This window comes from Furipterus horrens, unplaced genomic scaffold (genome assembly GCF_987537825.1).
Source record: "Furipterus horrens unplaced genomic scaffold, mFurHor1.1.pri manual_scaffold_6, whole genome shotgun sequence".
Classification (NCBI taxonomy): domain Eukaryota; kingdom Metazoa; phylum Chordata; class Mammalia; order Chiroptera; family Furipteridae; genus Furipterus; species Furipterus horrens.
The window spans coordinates 19,399,815-19,417,019 of NW_028327176.1; the positions used below are offsets into that span (position 1 = coordinate 19,399,815).

Below are 17,205 nucleotides of genomic sequence, written 5' to 3' on the forward strand. Positions count from 1 at the left end.
ACCGTGTTTTTTTTTTTGTTATTGTTGTACATCACCATGCAAAACAAAGATCATTCTGTGCTGAAATCTTGCTTTTCAATTGAAACATTAAAGCTTTTTTCTCTTTGGGTCTTGAAGATAATATTCTCTAAGTGATGATGTTAAAAATGATTTCTTTGCCCTGGCTGGTGTGGCTCAGTGGATTGAGTGCTGGCCTGTGAGCTGAAGGGTCGCCTGTTTGATTCCCAGTCAGGGCACATGCCAGGGTTGCAGGCCAGGTCCCCAGTTGAGGGTGCACGAGAGGCAACCGATTGCTATGTCTCTCCCACATTGATGTTTCTAGTCCCCTCTTTCTCCCTCCCTTCCCCTCTCTCTAAAAATAAATAAAAATTAAAAAAATAAAGCCTTCTCAAAGGAGGCATTTAAAAAAATTACTTCTTTGATAAATGAAGATAAAATGATTAAAAAGCATAACATACTTATCCAAGTTAATTGTAATCTTTTAAATTAATTTTGAATAAGTTGGTTCCTAAGAAATGTGTCAAGTTGTTGGTTACAAAATCATTTTTGTGGAATTGTAAAAGGTGATTTTCCCTTACCCTCTAATCTGTGAAATATGTAGGCTAGTATCAGTAATATATAAATATTGAGGGAAAAGAGTCCTGGCTTTGAAATCAGACCAGAGTTTGTCTGGCTTAGCCACTTCGCAGCTGTGTGACCTTATGCTAGTTATTATATCTGAATATCAGTTTCCTTATTTATAAAGTGGAATAAGTCAGCAAGCATTTATTGGGTGCCTCTGAGTATACCAATGCTTCCTGCCTTATAGGAGGTTATTGACTAGTGTGATTCCTCAATCAGAACATTCTGTACTAAGTCCTGTAATCAGGAGATAGGATCTAGAAACTAGCTAAAGCAAGGCTTCAAATTTTCTTTTTTATTAATGACTCATTTTCTATTGAGCAATTCTTGGCGAATAGAAATGGCACTTTTATCTTCTAATAGAACATAGGCTATGCTGTATTTGTTCTGCACTCCCCTTCTATATAAAGATTTTGGGTTAAGAGTTAGTTTATACATTTCATTTTTAAGAGTCCAGCATTTTATGTCTTATGTTTTTTTATAAGGGCAGTCTCTGTGGATCTGTCTAAATTCCCACATCTAGAAAAGGAAAGAATAAGCTGCCAAACCTGACTCACTTATTGCTGACAGAGGATAAGAGACAGAAAATTGATGTGTAGACTGACTTCATTAGCCTTACTGATAGGAACAGAATGAGGCAACACCTCAGGGAATTGCATTAAAAATGATGTGAAACATCTTTTTATTAGATTATTCTACCTTTCGTTACATGGATGGAGGAAACAGCATTAATAATTAGAAAGGACTTTGAGAGGCAAAATTCATTTGTGATGGTGTCATTGTTCCGACTGCTGTGGTGTGTAGCAGTTTAAAAGGGGAACCAGGCAGTTTTACCTCTTAATCAAATGCAGAAGTTAAGTTCAAGTAAAATAATGCTTTTGGTAATTAAGCATGATCTCCTATTAGTAGGTATGGCTTTAAAAAAGAAAAATTAATTTCTCATAGCATTGCAATATAATTCAAATTGAAGGTTTTAATTTAGATGATTCTATGCACGGTCATACTTGATACGTTAATGAGTATCAAAAATATGAGTCCTACATACACACTCACGTGCATGGAGAAAGATGTAGGAGAATACGGAGTTTTCTGAGCAAGGACGATGGTTGCGGGCAGCAGAAAGAGATCTCCATTCTTCACTATGTTTGCTTCTGTACCACCTTGTTGTTGTTTGTTGTTGTTTTTTTTCCTTTTTAAAAATAAGGATGTATTGATCAAGTAAGAACAAGCATAGAAGAGAGAAAAAAGCCATTGTGTTCTCAGCGTGTGAGTTACTCAAGACACTGGCTAAAATGCAGTCTTACCCTCAAAACGTGTATGGACTGGGTGGAGTCAGACACTTGAAAACAGGAGCTGTCCGACGTGGTCTGACTGTGGGAACAGTGGAGAAGTTCAGAAGTGGGGGACCAGCGTGCGCCACACTGGAGGGAGAAGGCTTCACGGGAGAGGTTTCACAGACTTGTGGGAGGCAACGTCCCGGTTTTGGGCAATAGCTGAACCCAGTGCATTCCTTACTTGGTAGTTTGTGCAAAACACGTTGCTTTGGGGACATACAAAGATGAGTGGGACATAATTTCTCATCTTGTTGGCTAAATGGCAGACCACACAGGAAGCTGCAGGAGACATGTGGGGGTACCGTGGCGTGTGTCTGAAAAAATGTGCTGGGAGTGCAGATGAGGGAAATCGTCACCCCCAGCCCCCAGGAGGTTCTTGGGGGAGGCCTCCCGGAACTGTCGGTGCTGACGGAGTGCGGGTTGGTTACAGCAGACATTTTAACTGGGAGATGGTGAGTTCGAAATGGTGTCAGGAAGCCCAGCAGACTAAACAGGCTTTGAGAGAACAGAGGAGAGCGCTGTTCTTGTGGAAGATGTACAGGTGGATTTGAGTGTTATTGCTGAAGACATACCAGTGGATGGGGAAGCTTACTGAGTAAGCTCAATTTCACTAATGTAAAAAAAAAATCTAAAAATAAATTTCAATTAACGTAAGACTTTTTTTCCCCAAAGGGTCCTTTTGTAGCTTACATGGTGCTTTCTTTTTCTAGAGCTTGCCGTGGTGGACTTTGAGGTGTGTGAATATTCATCAGCAGTTGCTTGAGGAACGCTCACCTCAGCTTTTTGCTCTTGCTGAAGGTTGTATCGATCAAGGTATGTAGCAGGCTTCATTCGATGTGGACTTGTCGCTCCATTTCAGTTTCTTAGCTGAGACATTCCTTTTTAGCTTATTCTTTGACAGTTAATAGTGACTTTACTTGAGGTTCTTTCTTTTTTTTTTTGTCTGGAGGTGGAATATCACACATTATTAGGGTGTCAGATTATAGAATTTCTTTGTATCTTTGAGTTTTTCAAAAAGGCAGTCATTATCATTAATCATTTATATTACCTACGTAGAAGGAATGATTTGTTCTATGCAGGTCACCTTGACTTTATCATGAATTGCTTCAATTATTTTAATATTTTCTCTGTTCTTTAATATAAGAAGTCTCATTGGAAACACATGTAAACTCTCTTAAAAAATATCCTTAACTCATTTGAACTGGAATAAATTGTTCCAAATGACATGCAGAATAGTAAATTATATTAGTTTCAGGTGTGCAATCCAGTGATTAGACATTATCTAACTTACTAAGTGATCATCACCCTGATAAATCTAGTACCTGTTTAACACCACACATAGTTATTAGAATATTATTATTATTTTAAAAAGATTTTATTTACTTTTAGAGAGAGGGAAAGGGAGGGAGAGAAACTCAATGCATGGCAGATAACAAGGATCTATTGCCCCTCCCATACCCCCAACTGGGGACCTGGCCCTCCCTGGGAATCAAACCGGTGACCTTTTGGTTCACAGGCCGGCATGCAATACACTGAGCCATACCAGCCAGGGCTAGAATATTACTGATGATATTTCCTATGCTGTACTTTACATCCCCATCACCAGTCTGTAACAACCAATTATACTTCTTAATCCCTTCACTTTTTCCATCTGTCTCCCCAACCGCCCTCCCATCTGCAACTGTAAAATGTTCCCTGTATCTCTCAGTCTGTTTCTGTTCTGCTTGTTTATTCTGGTTTTTGGATTCCACGTGTAATTGAAATCATATGGCATTGTCTTCCTCTGTCTTACTTACTTCACTCAGCACAATACCCTCTAGGTCCATCCATGTTGTAGATTGCAAGAGTTCATTCTTTTTAAAATTGATTTTTAATTATTGTTCACATACAACATTGTATTAGTTTCAGGTGTATAACATAGTGACTCAACATTTGTACACCTTGCAGAGTGATCACCATAAGTCTAGTAATCGTCTGTCACTGTACATCGTTACTACAATATTGACTCTCTTCCCTATGTTGTCCATTACGTCCCTCTGACTTAGTTTATAACTGGTAGTTTGTACTTCTTCATCTCCTTCCCCTTTTCTGACAAATTCCCCACCTTCTATTATTTTTTATTGAAATGTAAAATAGTGCCTAAGATATAAATGAAAATTTACCAAATAATTTTAAACCACGCACCCCTGTAATTGCCTCTTACTGCCTTTGTCACAGATGCCCCCCTGGGTTTCCTGGGGAAGCGTTTTGAAAAAGAGAATATCTTGGGTACTTTGATGCTTGGTTTCCCTGGGCTTTTGGAATGATTATATTCTTGGCAAAAGTGGCCAAACAAAACAAAACAAGTTCTCTTGTAGTGGAGGGCTCCACTTGAACACAAATGAACTTGAACCTGGTAATGAGCTTCTGAGTTACAGAGAAGGGTTTTTATTTTATTTTAATTTTTTTTAACAGTTCTATTTATTTATTTTTAGAGAGAGAGGAAGGGAGGCAGAAGGAGAGAGAGTGAGAAACAGTGGTTGGTTGCCCCTCACAGAGCCCTGACTGGGGACCAAATCTGCAACCCAGGCTTGTGCCCTGATCAGGAATTGGACCTGCAACCTTTTACTTTGCGGACCAATGCCCAAACAGCTGAGCCACATCAGTCAGGGTGAAAGGGTTTGATTTTAGGTGTATCTGATTTTAAGGCCCACATTCCTTTTACATCACAAGAATATAGAGTGAATATGTATGTGTGAGGGCTGGGAGGAGTGGTGGTCACTGTCACTGGGTGGAGAAGCAGTGATCGGTACTTGATGGAGGTGACACACATTCATGAAGTCATAATAAAACTCTGGTGTGTGTTTGTATAATTGCAAGAAGCTTCTGTACCTTCCTGGAGTCTGTTTCCTTCAAGGGTATATCTGTATAGTAAGAAGGTAAGTCAGAGTGCACTAGATAGGACATTAATTTGTGCAGTAATAAATAGTATTAAGCTAGGTGATCGGTTGAAAATAATTTCTCAATTTTTATTTTGTTCTAAGACAGGCATACATAAGTATATGCTAATCTTAGATAAATGAACCATCTATATATTCAAAAAGAGAAAGTAAGGAAAATAGGCACTATAATAACTCATTCATTTATGTTGTTTATATTAGGACTCAGTTTATATTCTCTCGGGATTTTAGCTAACTTAAGGCTGTGGAAAAAGCAAAAGCATTTTAGATTGAACTTTGTCTATATAAAAAAATATTTATTCTGAGCTTCAACTTTGTATATTTAAAAAATTTTTATTCTGCCACTGGATTTAAACCTGACATTTAGTAGCAGACTAGTTGTTTTATTAAATGTAAAGCGTTTACTTTTCTGTACACTGATATTTCTTAAGTGACAGAACTGAAAAAACAGTCTATCCCTTTGTCTACAGAGTTCTTTGGTTTAATGCTTTTGGATTACAAATGTTTTTTACGAGCATATTTAGCCCACGGAACCATCTATATTTTCACCGAGATTATAAAACAACTTTCTAGGTCGTGGGCTTTTTGAGGGCTGATTTTTTTTACCTCTTTCTACTTAGCGCCTAGAAAATAATAAATATTTAGTACACATTTGTTGAATAGTGATAACTAATGTTAGTTGAACCCTTTCTACATTTACTTTTTAGGGGACGACTCCCTCTATTTGTCCTCTCAGTTTCAGTTTTGATCTGATTTAATTTGTATACAAGAACTTCTCAAAAAGTTAAATGTTGTAGAAGTAACGAGAAAATTGATCCTACCTAGATACTGTACAGGACTTTGAATCATCTCATAATAGTGTTGCCTAAATGTGGAGTGCTCTTCAAAATGAAATGAGATAAAATCTGTAAGAAAAAAACACCTCTGGCTGGTGTTGCTCAGTGGGTTGAGGCACGAGCCTGTGAACTAAAAGGTCGCTGGTTCGATTATCGGTCAGGGCACATGCCTGAGTTGTGGGCCAGGTACGTGTTGGGGGTGTGTGAGAGGCAACTGATTGATGTTTCTCTTTCTCTAGAAATGAATAAATAAAATCTTTTTTAAAAATGTGAAGTGGAACTTGGAGAAAACAAGAGCTGATGCCCCGTTTAGCAGATATGTCATGTCCTCTCTCTATTTTTAGTAAAATGAAAATGTGTAGGCTAAGTCTTCCGCCATTCATGCCATTGCATAGTTTTGAACTTAAGTGAGAGACACTCTATAAACAAACAGTGCAAAGGAGAAAGAAGAGTAGGGGTAAGTATCTGCTTCATGAACTTGGGTAAAGTTTGTTTTTTGTTTTAGTTTTTTTAAGGATTTTATTTATTTATTTTTAGAGAGAGGAGAACGGAGGGAGAGAAAGGAGAGAAACATCCATATGCAAGAGAAATATCAATTGGTTGCCTTTCACATGCCCCCAACTGGGGACCTGGCTTGCAATCCAGGCATGTGCCCTGACTGGGAATCGAACTGGTCATCTTTCAGTTTGTGGGATAACCAACCCATTGAGCTACTCTAGTCAGAGTGAAATTGGGTAACGTTTTGAAAGCCAGGGATAGTAATGGGGGGAAAAGTTGATTTTTTCGCAAAGGATATCGTAAGCATTTGAAGGACGATGGCATTAGGAATCAGCCCACCATTTAATTTTTAAAAAAGGTAATTACCTTATGCTGTAAGGGGTACTATACAGTTTCCTATGTTTTATTATACTTTTATGGAAAATTTTTAAGTAAACTAAAACAAGGTATCACTAGCAGTTTTTTTTTTAAGGAAATGAAGTTTGATATAGCCATTAATGCAGATTTATTCCATAGTATATAAATTGCATTAATTGCTATATCTGCCATATTTCTAATGTTCATAATGATAACCCTTTATTAAGGAAAGAAGAAAATACTTTCTTTATGTGCTGTTTTAAAAGGTAGGAACCATGATGGTATATTTTAGAGAGAATTCTAAGAGGTAAAATTAAGTTTCTAAACAGAAAGGGTTAACTAAGATATCTGGAAAATATGAAAGTAAGTGACTCATTCCCCAAGTGGTCTCAATTTCTCTCTACAGTGTATTGCAGCATATCATTTGCTTTGCCTTGCAACTAAGAATTTCTTATGTTGCTGTTCTAGGCTAATCAACAACATTTTTTATTTTATCTAGTCATAAATTGGTCCACTTTGGCTATGTCTAAATAACTCTGTAAATATTCTTAAACTGCAACATTTCTTAAACAATTTTATTTTTAAAAAAATGTTTTGCTCTGGGATTTGACCCAGGTTTAACCAAGTAGTCAGTTATAACTGAAATACTGTTCAGTGTCCAGAGAAAGAAGATTGTATTTGAAATGTTGCCCTTGAGAAATCATCAAAAAGTTGGTGGGATTGTTTTTCAGTCCATGAAGCAGAGCAAGTATATATTACGAACAACTGTGATCTTTGTGTTTTGCCCAGGAATGTCACATCAGTACTGTGTAGTGGGGTAGAGCCCCTTCGAGTGTCAGCATAACTTCGCTGGGCTGATCACGGCTATGAAGGGAGTCAGTCAGAGTCTTGGAAAGTATGTTCCTTAGCATGAGCTAAGGCACTCTTGTGGATGTCACACAAATGAAACTATGATTCTCTACAGGCTGCTTCAGGGCAAACAGCCATTTATTGTAGGATCTGATACTGGAAATGTGGTCCATCTCATGCATGAACCATAATACTGTGGTTTAACTGTTTGAAGATGAGCTCATGAAGAGAAACAGGTCATAATGCTTTGTCCGAGAGTTTGGTTGTGACATCTACAGGAAGTGGAGTGACTCCAGGGTTAGATTGTTTCCACATTGGAAGAGTTTAAGAAATTAGTTTCTTGGTGACTGATGTACACATCGATTTTTAAAATAATTTGATACTTTGGAATGAATGTTATTAAATATGCTAAGTATGATTATCTAATTATAATTATCTATAGGGATTTCATTTAACAGAGATTTTAGTTTTGAGAACAGATTTTGTTTTTAGCATATGTTTTAAATGTACTGGTTGGCATTTTGATCCACAAGGTCATGAATATTCATTTCCATGGAGTGCCTACTGATTTGGTGAAATAATAAATACACTTCTGTTGGGTCAACATGCTCTTTTTTTAATTTAAACCTTGAGTCATCTAAAGCTCAAAACTTTGTGTTCATAGTTGATTCATTGTTTTCCATTATTCTGCATATCTGGCAAGTTCTTAAAGCTTATCATATCCATTCTTCTTTTCCATTTCTATAACTCTTATTCTAGTCCACTTCTGAAATCTTCAGTTTGGAATGGCCCTTTAGAGATTATCTTGTCTAGCTAAGTAACTCATTTACAACGAATTGAGACTCAGAGAGATTGCTCAAGAACCAGAAGTATGATCTGGAGTTTCCAACTCCAAATTCCATTTCTCCAAACTGGTCAGTAGAGCAGAATTCTAGTATATAATAGTGATAATGCAGTTAACATTTCTATAGTGCTTATTCTATACCAAGAACTGTTCTAATCTTTAATATGTATTAACTAATTTATCCTCTTAGTAATTCTTATGAGATGATACTAAAGAATTGACATAGGATGGTAGACTGGTGCGTATAGTGTTTTTTTTTTTAAAACAGCTTTTTAGAAGTATAATCAACCTATAATGTCTCATTTAAAGTATACAATTGATGACATTTTACATATGCATATACATATGAAATTATCACAGTCAAGACAATTAACAGAACATAATATTTTAAAATCTGGCTTTTAGTTTCTATTCTCTCATTGACTCCCTGTGTGATCAAGGATAAATTATATAACTTTGAAACCAAGGTTCTCTTCTGTATAAAAATGATCTTTGAATCCTTTCCAGGCAAAAATAATGTAAATCTTTTCAGGTCGTCTTTCCACACATCCTAGTGCTGAAATCTCTTGGAAGATTGTATCCAAAAAAGTTATATCCTCTTCTCTTGGGCACTTTCTAAGATGGCTTTGAGAGGAGACCGTTTCCATTGATAGGTCCATAGTTGCAACAAAGTGCTTCATTTTATTAATTGAAAATACCTGCTATTTTGTCACAACTGCTAGCTAGAGCTCCTGTCCAATATAGTGGCTCCTAGCCACATGTGACTGTTTAAATTAAAATAAAGTAAAATGAACGAAATAAAGACTTGAGTTCATCAGTTTCACTAGTCACGTGTCAAGTGCTCAGGAGCCATGTGTAGTTAATGGCTTCTCATTTTGGAGGGTGCAGTTAGGAACATTTTCCTCACCACAGGCTGGTCGGTTGGACAGCACTGCTGTGGAGCAGCGGAGAATTACGGCTGGCCCTCCGGTTACCTAGGCCGCCGTCATTACCCTTCATGTCCAAACGGCTGCTCTGCCCTGGTAGACTCTTTCTTGGCCTTTGTTCCTTCTTCCCGTACCTCAGTACCGGATTGAGTTTTCTAAATGTCAGTTTAATCATGACCTTTTTTAATAGAAAAAAATCTTTAATTAGTCCCAGTTTTATCTTTTACTTCCTCTTTCCTGCCAAATTTGAAATCTAATAAAATTTTTTTTAAATTTAATATTTATTGTATTTGTTTTTCATTACCATTTAGTCCCCTTATACCCCCCCGCCAGCAATCACCACACGGTTGTCCATGTCCGTGAGTCCTTTCTGTTTTCTGCCCAGTCCCCCACCCCTGCACTAGCTGTCATCTGCTCTCCATCTACCAGTCTGTCTCTGTTTTGCTTGTTAGTTCAGTTTGTTGATTAGATTCCACATATGAGTGAAATTATATGCTTTTTGTCTTTCTCTGACTGGCTTATCTCACTTAGCATAGTGTTCTCCAGGTCCATCTATACTGTTGCAAAGGGTAAAATTTTCTTTTTCTTTTTTTTTAATTTTCTTTTTTACAGCCAAGTAGTATTCCATTATGTGTAAATGTCCCATAGTTGTTTTATCCACTCATCTATTGATGGACACTTAGGCTGTTTCCATATCTTGGCGATTGTAAATAACCCTGCAATGAACATAGGGGTGCTTATGTTCTTTTGTTAGTGTTTTGGGTTCCTTCAGATATATGTCCAGATGTGGGATTGCTGTGTCAAAAGACAGATCTATTTTTATTATTTTGAGGTAGCTCCACACTGCTTTCCACAGTGGCTGCACCGTCTGCATTCCCACCGACAGTGCACAATGGTTCCCCTTTCTCCACATCCTTGTCAGCACTTGTGTGTTGATTTATGGATAAATGCCATTCTAACAGGTGTGAGATGGTATCTCATTGTGGTTTTAATTTGCATTTCTCTGATTTTTAGTGATGTTAAGCATCTTTTCATATGTCTGTTGGCCATCTGTATGTCCTCTTTTTAGAGGTGTCTGTTCAGGGTCTTTACCTATTTTTTTTAATCGAGTTGTTTTTTTGGTGTTGAGTTTTGTAAGTTCTTTATAAATTTTGGATATTAGCCCCTTATCAGATATAGCAGTAAATGTGTTCTCCCTTTCTGTGGGTTGTCTTTTTAAAATTTTGTTTATTTCCTTTGCTGTTCAAAAGCTTTTTAGTTTGATGTAGTCCCATTTGTTTATTTTTTCATTTCCCTTGCCTGGGGAAATATAAAAATTAACACTGGTGCATTCCTGCTTTTGAGTATTACCATTCCAGATTTGCCAGCTGTCCCCAAAATGTCCAAAAATGACCCAGCCCAGTATCAAGCTTTACATTTACTTGTCATATCCCTTCAGTCTCTTTCAATCTGGAAATATCACAGAAGTCATGCTGTGTTATTCATTAAATCCTGCCTTATGTCACACAATGTTCATTTGTCCCATTACCAGTGATGTTAACTTTAGTTGCTTGATTAAAGTGGTTTTTGCCAGTCTTCCTTACTCTAGAGTAGATGACGGACAATGAACTGGGCATACCTAAAGTGTACAGTTTGCAAAGTTTGGACCAACATTTACACCCATGAAAGCATCACCACAGTTGAGGTCATGAGTATGTCCATTGCTTCCAGGACTTCCTTGTGCCCCTGGGAATCCTTTCCTTTCCTCTCCCTCTTCGTGATCTCTCCACAGCCTCTTCAGGCAAATGCTGATCTTTCTATCACAATTACTTTGCATTCCCTAGAATTTTATGAAAATGGATTCATACAGTCTGTACTCCTCCCCACCCCGGCCTCTTTTCACTCAACATAATTATTTTGATTCATCCATGTAGTGATGTACAATAGTAGTTCATTCCTTTTAATTGCCTTGTAGCATTGCATTAACTAGAAATAGTTTGTTTATCCATTCATTTGTTGATGGAAATTTGGATTACTTCCAGTTTTTAGCTATTACTCTTTATAATTAATTCGTGTTTTGTGGTGAGATACTTAGAAACCATGTTCCTGCTCCTCATCAAACTTTGAATTTGTGTATTTATTGATATTAATATGGACTCATGTATTCTTAATTCATTCAGTGGATTATAATGTATTACTATTATTATTTTGGTGCTCAAATTATCTCAGATTTGGCCAGTGGGAACTTGTAGAAATTGGCCTCTGTGTTTTTTTCAACATATCTTTGAGCACTTCTTTATTTTCTGATACAAGAAGATATTTTAGCTTCATTTTGTATTTTCTTGCTCCAGTCCTGGAAGTCAGTAATTTCTTCAAAGAGCTCTGGATTCTTTTAAAGCCTTTCAACAGACATAGCTAGGAAGTATGTATATGTATGTACATACATACATATTACATCTCTTATCTATTTCTGTATCTATGATATATATTAAAAACCATGAATTCACATTATTATCACAGGGTTTATTCTAGTCTTCTCTCTTCCAAATTTGTAACTCCCTTCTCTGACAGTGAAAAACCAGGCTCCCATTATCTACAGTTGATGTACTTGTACAATCTTTCTGTACATAATTAATCTCTTAGCCATGGATGCTGTCTTTTCTACTTCAGCTCAGCTGTGTAGGCTGCACCCTTGGCCCTGGACTCATGGCGCACTCAGCGTAGTACTTGACCTGGCTCTGTTGAATGTTGGACAAGTCTCTGGTCCTGTCACATATACCTGACCCCAAACATACTCCTCTAGTCCCAGCAAACCTTTGGGTGAGGCCCAGGCTTTGCACACACACTGTTTGAGTCTCTGTTAAGCCACCAGCCCTGGTTTTGGCCAGTGCATAGCTCATGTCTCCAACCACTGCAAGCATTCCAGCCGAGGCCCCTTTTGAGATGTCGTTCTGGAAAATGCACTGGTTGAATCTCTAGCCAAGACCACGCCCCAGCAAACATGCCTGAAGTCCCTGACCCTCACCAAGGAGCTCCAATTAAAATTTAACCTGGCGTGCTCTCTTTTTCTGGAGCATGCCTGTGCTTTTCCTCCCTTTTTCATCTCTCAATGCTTCTCCCCACTGTGTGCCTCCCCTGCTCCCCACCCCAGACCCAAGTTTCAAGGGCCCTTCTTTTGCCTGTTTTCTTTTGGTTTTCACTGTTGATTTTGAGAAATCAGTCGGCCCAATTGCTTTCCTCTGTGGGTAGTTTGCTTTTTTCCCCCTTTCTTTCTTTCTTCCTTTTTTTTTTTTTTTTTTTTGGTGCTATTCCTAAGTTTTTTCATTGTATATGGGTTCTTTAGTTTGACCATGACTGGATTTCCTTCTGTGTTATCTTGTTAGGGAATTAGTGGGCCTTCTTTTTCCTTTTTCTTTTTTTGCTTGCCCTCTTTTTTTAACTGGGTTTTCTGATTTTGAGAGTTAATGTCTTCCACATTTCTGGAAAATTCTTAGCCATTATCTCTTAAAATATTGTCTTTTTCATTGTCTAGTCTTTCCTTTTAGATCTTCAGACATTAGAATTTCTCATCTGCGTCTTCAACATTCTTTAATTTTTTTATTTTCTATCATTCTGCATAATTTTCTTTAATTTATATTCTAGTTCTTCAGTCTGTTTATTCAGTTTTTATTTTAATTAAATTAAAAAAAATTTTCTGCTTATTTTATATAGTTTCTTGTTCCTTGTTCATATTTTCTAGACTTTTACTTCTTAAAGCCTATTAAACATTTCAGACACTGTATCTGGTTATTTCAGCATCTAAAGGCTTTGAGGGTCTGTTTCTGCCTTTTGTTGTTTCTGCTTTCAGGTATTTGGACCATATGTATGTTCTGTGTTGTTTTGTTTTGCTGTGAGTTCATGGTCCTTGGAAATTTATCTGTGGGAATTCTTTGAATCCTGGTTGAAGTTTCATTCCTTCAGGAGAGGATTTGTCTTTGTTTTTTCCACATCTCTGGCATCTAAATTCATGGCTTGAGGTTTGTTTATTTTTTTCTTGTTTGTTTTTTCCACATAAACAGCCTCAATTTGGTCCAAAATCTATGTGAAGGCTAGTTTATGGTTATAAATTCTTAGGATAAGTTTTTTTCCGTTCTCCCACTGTCATTTTCTTTGCTGACCTCTTCTGCATGGCAGACTTACGTCCTTTTTAACCTTTCCGGGAAGATACAGGCCTTAGGGTCTCAGCTTTAAATGAAGAACTCCTACTAGCTTGCCAGTTTTGGGCGGGCCCAGGCATCATCTTTTGTCTTCGGTGCCCCTCACAGCCATCAAAATGAAACCCTAAGGTCCCTAGGATTTGATAAATGGCTTCAGGAATAAGATGGCTTTAGTGCATCCTTTATTCTAAGGTTGAAGTTTTCATTTAGTTTTTGTTCTTTGAGTATTCTTTACTTTTTTCCAACACAATGATTAACAACAACAACAAAAAAAAGAAAAATTCAAATCCAGCTTAAAAAAGGTGTTTTTATTGGGACAGTAAATTGGTCATGCTGTTGGAATCTAAAGATTAAGTTGATTCTTAAAAATAAAAATCAGGATTATCCCCTTACTTATTTGTCTAATAGTCTTTGACTTGTGAGATGCAGAAAAAGCACATAAGTACAAGGTGAAAGCCAATTATACTAAAATATATACACATACATGCTTACATACATATAGATAGGAAGGTAGGTGGGAGGGAAGGTACAGACAACCAGCTTTGGGCATTTATGTGACTTATTGATGTGTTATCAGGACAGTTTAATTTGACAGTCTTCCCTTATGAGCTGCTGCAAGTCTATGAGCTATCATTACATGAAAATCTGCATAAAAGGCAGAAATGGCCTTTCTGTGACATTTGAGAGAGGATTTTAACCAGCTGCAGCCATGCTTCATGTCCTTTGATACAGTTTGCATCCAGAACCTTTAGGGAAGATAACTCCACTGTCATTGACAACTAAGCAAAATTGTGTCACTTGGGAATTGTGCTAAGGTCACAAAAGATTATTATATTTCTGAGAGTAATGTTAAGGCAGGAATAATGGGAAGACAAATTCCTGAGAACTTGTGCAGATTAAGGCTGTTGTAGAGGAGTGGATGAGGTGACCTGTTAGATACCCCCTGTGATTACACATAATTAATTTTGACAATCATTTCATTTCAGATACTGTGTTACTAGGATATTATCTTCCCATATGAATATGTATCTGTTTCTCCTTTTTCTTCTTTTACTTTTATTATTTATTTTATGCTGGATTTACTCCCAGGCCATAAGCTTTTGTTTCTTTAGTTTCTTCTGGATATCTTTTTCTTCTGTGAAAGTCCTCTTCTGGTTTAGGAACGACCTGCTCTTTTTCAGGAAGGACCATCTCAGTGTGGCAGGGAGAGCTCATGTGTGGGCTGATCTGCCTTGAGCTCTGTAAGTTCTGCACCACATCTCGGCAGCTTTGTTCACCTGGATGTGCTCAATGACCAGAGAATCTACATCTAAACCCTAGGTTCAGCATTACTCTCTGCATTTTTAAGCATCTGCAGCAAAAACTCAGCACTCTTTTTGGGCCAACGACCCTGTGTCCAGTCCCACTGTTTGGCCTGAGCACATCTGCCAGCTCTACCAGTGTAACAACGGAATGGCACACGTTGCTTCTGCAAAGTGATGTCCTTCAGATACTTGGTAGCTTTTCGGGTGTGCATACCCCTGATGGCCTGGGCAGTTTTGCGAGTGTTCTTAAAGTTTACACGAAGATTTGAGCCTCTTGATTTTCATGATTTTGTGGGGTTTTCTGGGTCAAGTAAATGCCATTTTCAGAGGTCACATCAAGCCCCATTTGGGAAGAGCTTTCCTTTCCTTTTAAGGGAGAAATTCTACATTCTTTATGAGGGAATTTGTAAGCTGATCTCTTCACCAGATTTTCTTTATTGCTTAACGCTTCATAGATTCATTTGGTACTTTGTATCAACAGCATGTGTTGTCATATTTTTTAATAGCACTATGAAGACAAACACTTTAAAATAAGAAGGGACAGGGTTATGAATCATATCTCCCAGGATTGTTTGGAATAAAGGAGGTAATGTATATAATGTCTTAGCTTCATGCTTAGAACATAAAAGTGCTCAAGAGAACGTTAGCTGTGAACTCTTATTATGTGTGTGTTCCTTAGCTTCTAGACTTAAAATTCTTTAAGAGCAGTGCTAATGTAATATATACTTCATATATCATGGACTCAACATTTTACTCATTAATATAATTTTATTCTCATAGTTTTTAATGTTTCATCTTTTGTCTTGCAGTGATGAAGCTAGAGCATCTGTTTGTAGGTGATTCAGGTGGCTATTTGGCTATTCAGTTCCATCTGGAATGTGCATATATATTTTTATATTATTATGAATATAAAAAAGCAAAAGATCAGTTCAGTATTGCTAAAGACATCAGCAAATTACAAATTAATTTGACAGGTAAGACTTTTTATCTTTTGTGGATAATTGGTTTATTTTTATGCTAAAAGTAACATATACATTGGCAGTTTGGCTATATTGTTTGGTTGTATTTGATTTTCTGTGTCCTCTTCTTTGCTTTACAAAGATAGATTTTAAAGACTTTATTTTAAAAATTCATAGTTTTACAAGAAGTTTGAAATTATATATTTTCTTTATTCCTCAAGATGCCCATTTATTTTCTAATCTAGTTAGACACATGGGAAGTATAGCAGCCAGGCAGTTACACAAAGGAACTTTTGACCGTTTGGTTGTGGATATGGGTCTCCTGAGACCTCTCCTGAGAACCCTCCTGAGTCCCAGGTTTGGTTTGTCCTTTCTACATTGCCCTTTCGTGTAAATGCCCATCTGTGGCTTCCATCCTGCTTTTGTTTTGGTTTGGTTTGGTTTTTTGTATCATTTAAGATTTTAACTGTCCTGTTTAGATGTTTCTTCAATGCCTCACCACACTACCTGGCATATAGTAGGCACTCAATAAACATTTGTTGAATGAACAAATAAATTACAGAATTTCTCTTAAAACCTGTGTGTTCCTTCTGAATACCAAATAAGAAATACTGATTTCTTTTTATGTATTGCGCTGTCTCCCGAGTGTCTCACAATCTAATTGACACTCCATATAGAGCACATTGACGAAAGTCAGACATCGTCAGTGGATTCCACAGTTGATACCTGCTGAATATGGACTCAGCATAGCAGACTGTGACTCCAGTCTGGGAGTGCTGAAGTGGTGGAGCCTATCATGTCCTCCCCCGGCTCGGTCTAGCTTATCTCTAAGGCCCATGCTTCGCCCCGAAATTTCGTACTTCTTACTGAGCTCTATAATAAAAACCTCCAGATATATTATGAGTTAAATATGACTTTATGGCCTGATCTGGGATCATAGCCATCTTTTATTATTGTTTGTGTAGGGAAATGATTAAATATCCAGTTTACAACCTTTGGAACAATGGCCATGTGTAAGCTGGAGTCTTGTCTGTGTTTGAAAATATAGTTATATACATAACTTGAGGGGTTAGTTTCAGATATTATTTTTATGAATATTGTAGACTTAGGAGATTTTCTTTGGACTCCTTAAAAAATGAATAGCACAGTACTGCATATGGTCAGCTTTAACTATTGATGTATGTACTACCTCGTTTTCATAATTTTTTCCATCTTAAGAGTGAAGAACTTAAAAATATAAATGTGGTACTCACCAATAAAAAATGAGAATCAGATTATTTTTTTCCATTCAGCTATAGCCTTACTATTAAAAAAAGTAAGCTGTGTTAGACCATCTCAATAGCTGTTTTTAGTGTACCATGTTTAAAAGGTTGATAGGAGACTCAGCAGGATAAAATCCAGACTTCTTAGCCTGGTCTTTTAATCTGACCCTTACCAGAAAATGGGTGTTAGAACTTTTGCTTCTCTTAAAGCTATTCTGCTGCAAGTTATTTCAGTTACAAAATGAAAAACATTTTGGCATTATGTGTAGCCAGATAGTGTGGTAGAGAGCCTGGGATTTAG

General features: G+C 37.1%; 1 protein-coding gene across 1 annotated transcript in view; it reads left to right on the plus strand.

The window, feature by feature from the left end:
* The window catches only part of TTC27 (tetratricopeptide repeat domain 27), a 141,702-nt gene that overhangs the window by 12,749 nt on the left and 111,748 nt on the right, over positions 1–17,205 (plus strand). The window contains exons 5-6 of the mRNA XM_090281120.1: positions 2,666–2,768; positions 15,493–15,657. Of these exons, the coding sequence (XP_090137246.1) occupies positions 2,666–2,768; positions 15,493–15,657 (268 nt within the window). The remainder of the gene's footprint in view (positions 1–2,665; positions 2,769–15,492; positions 15,658–17,205) is intronic.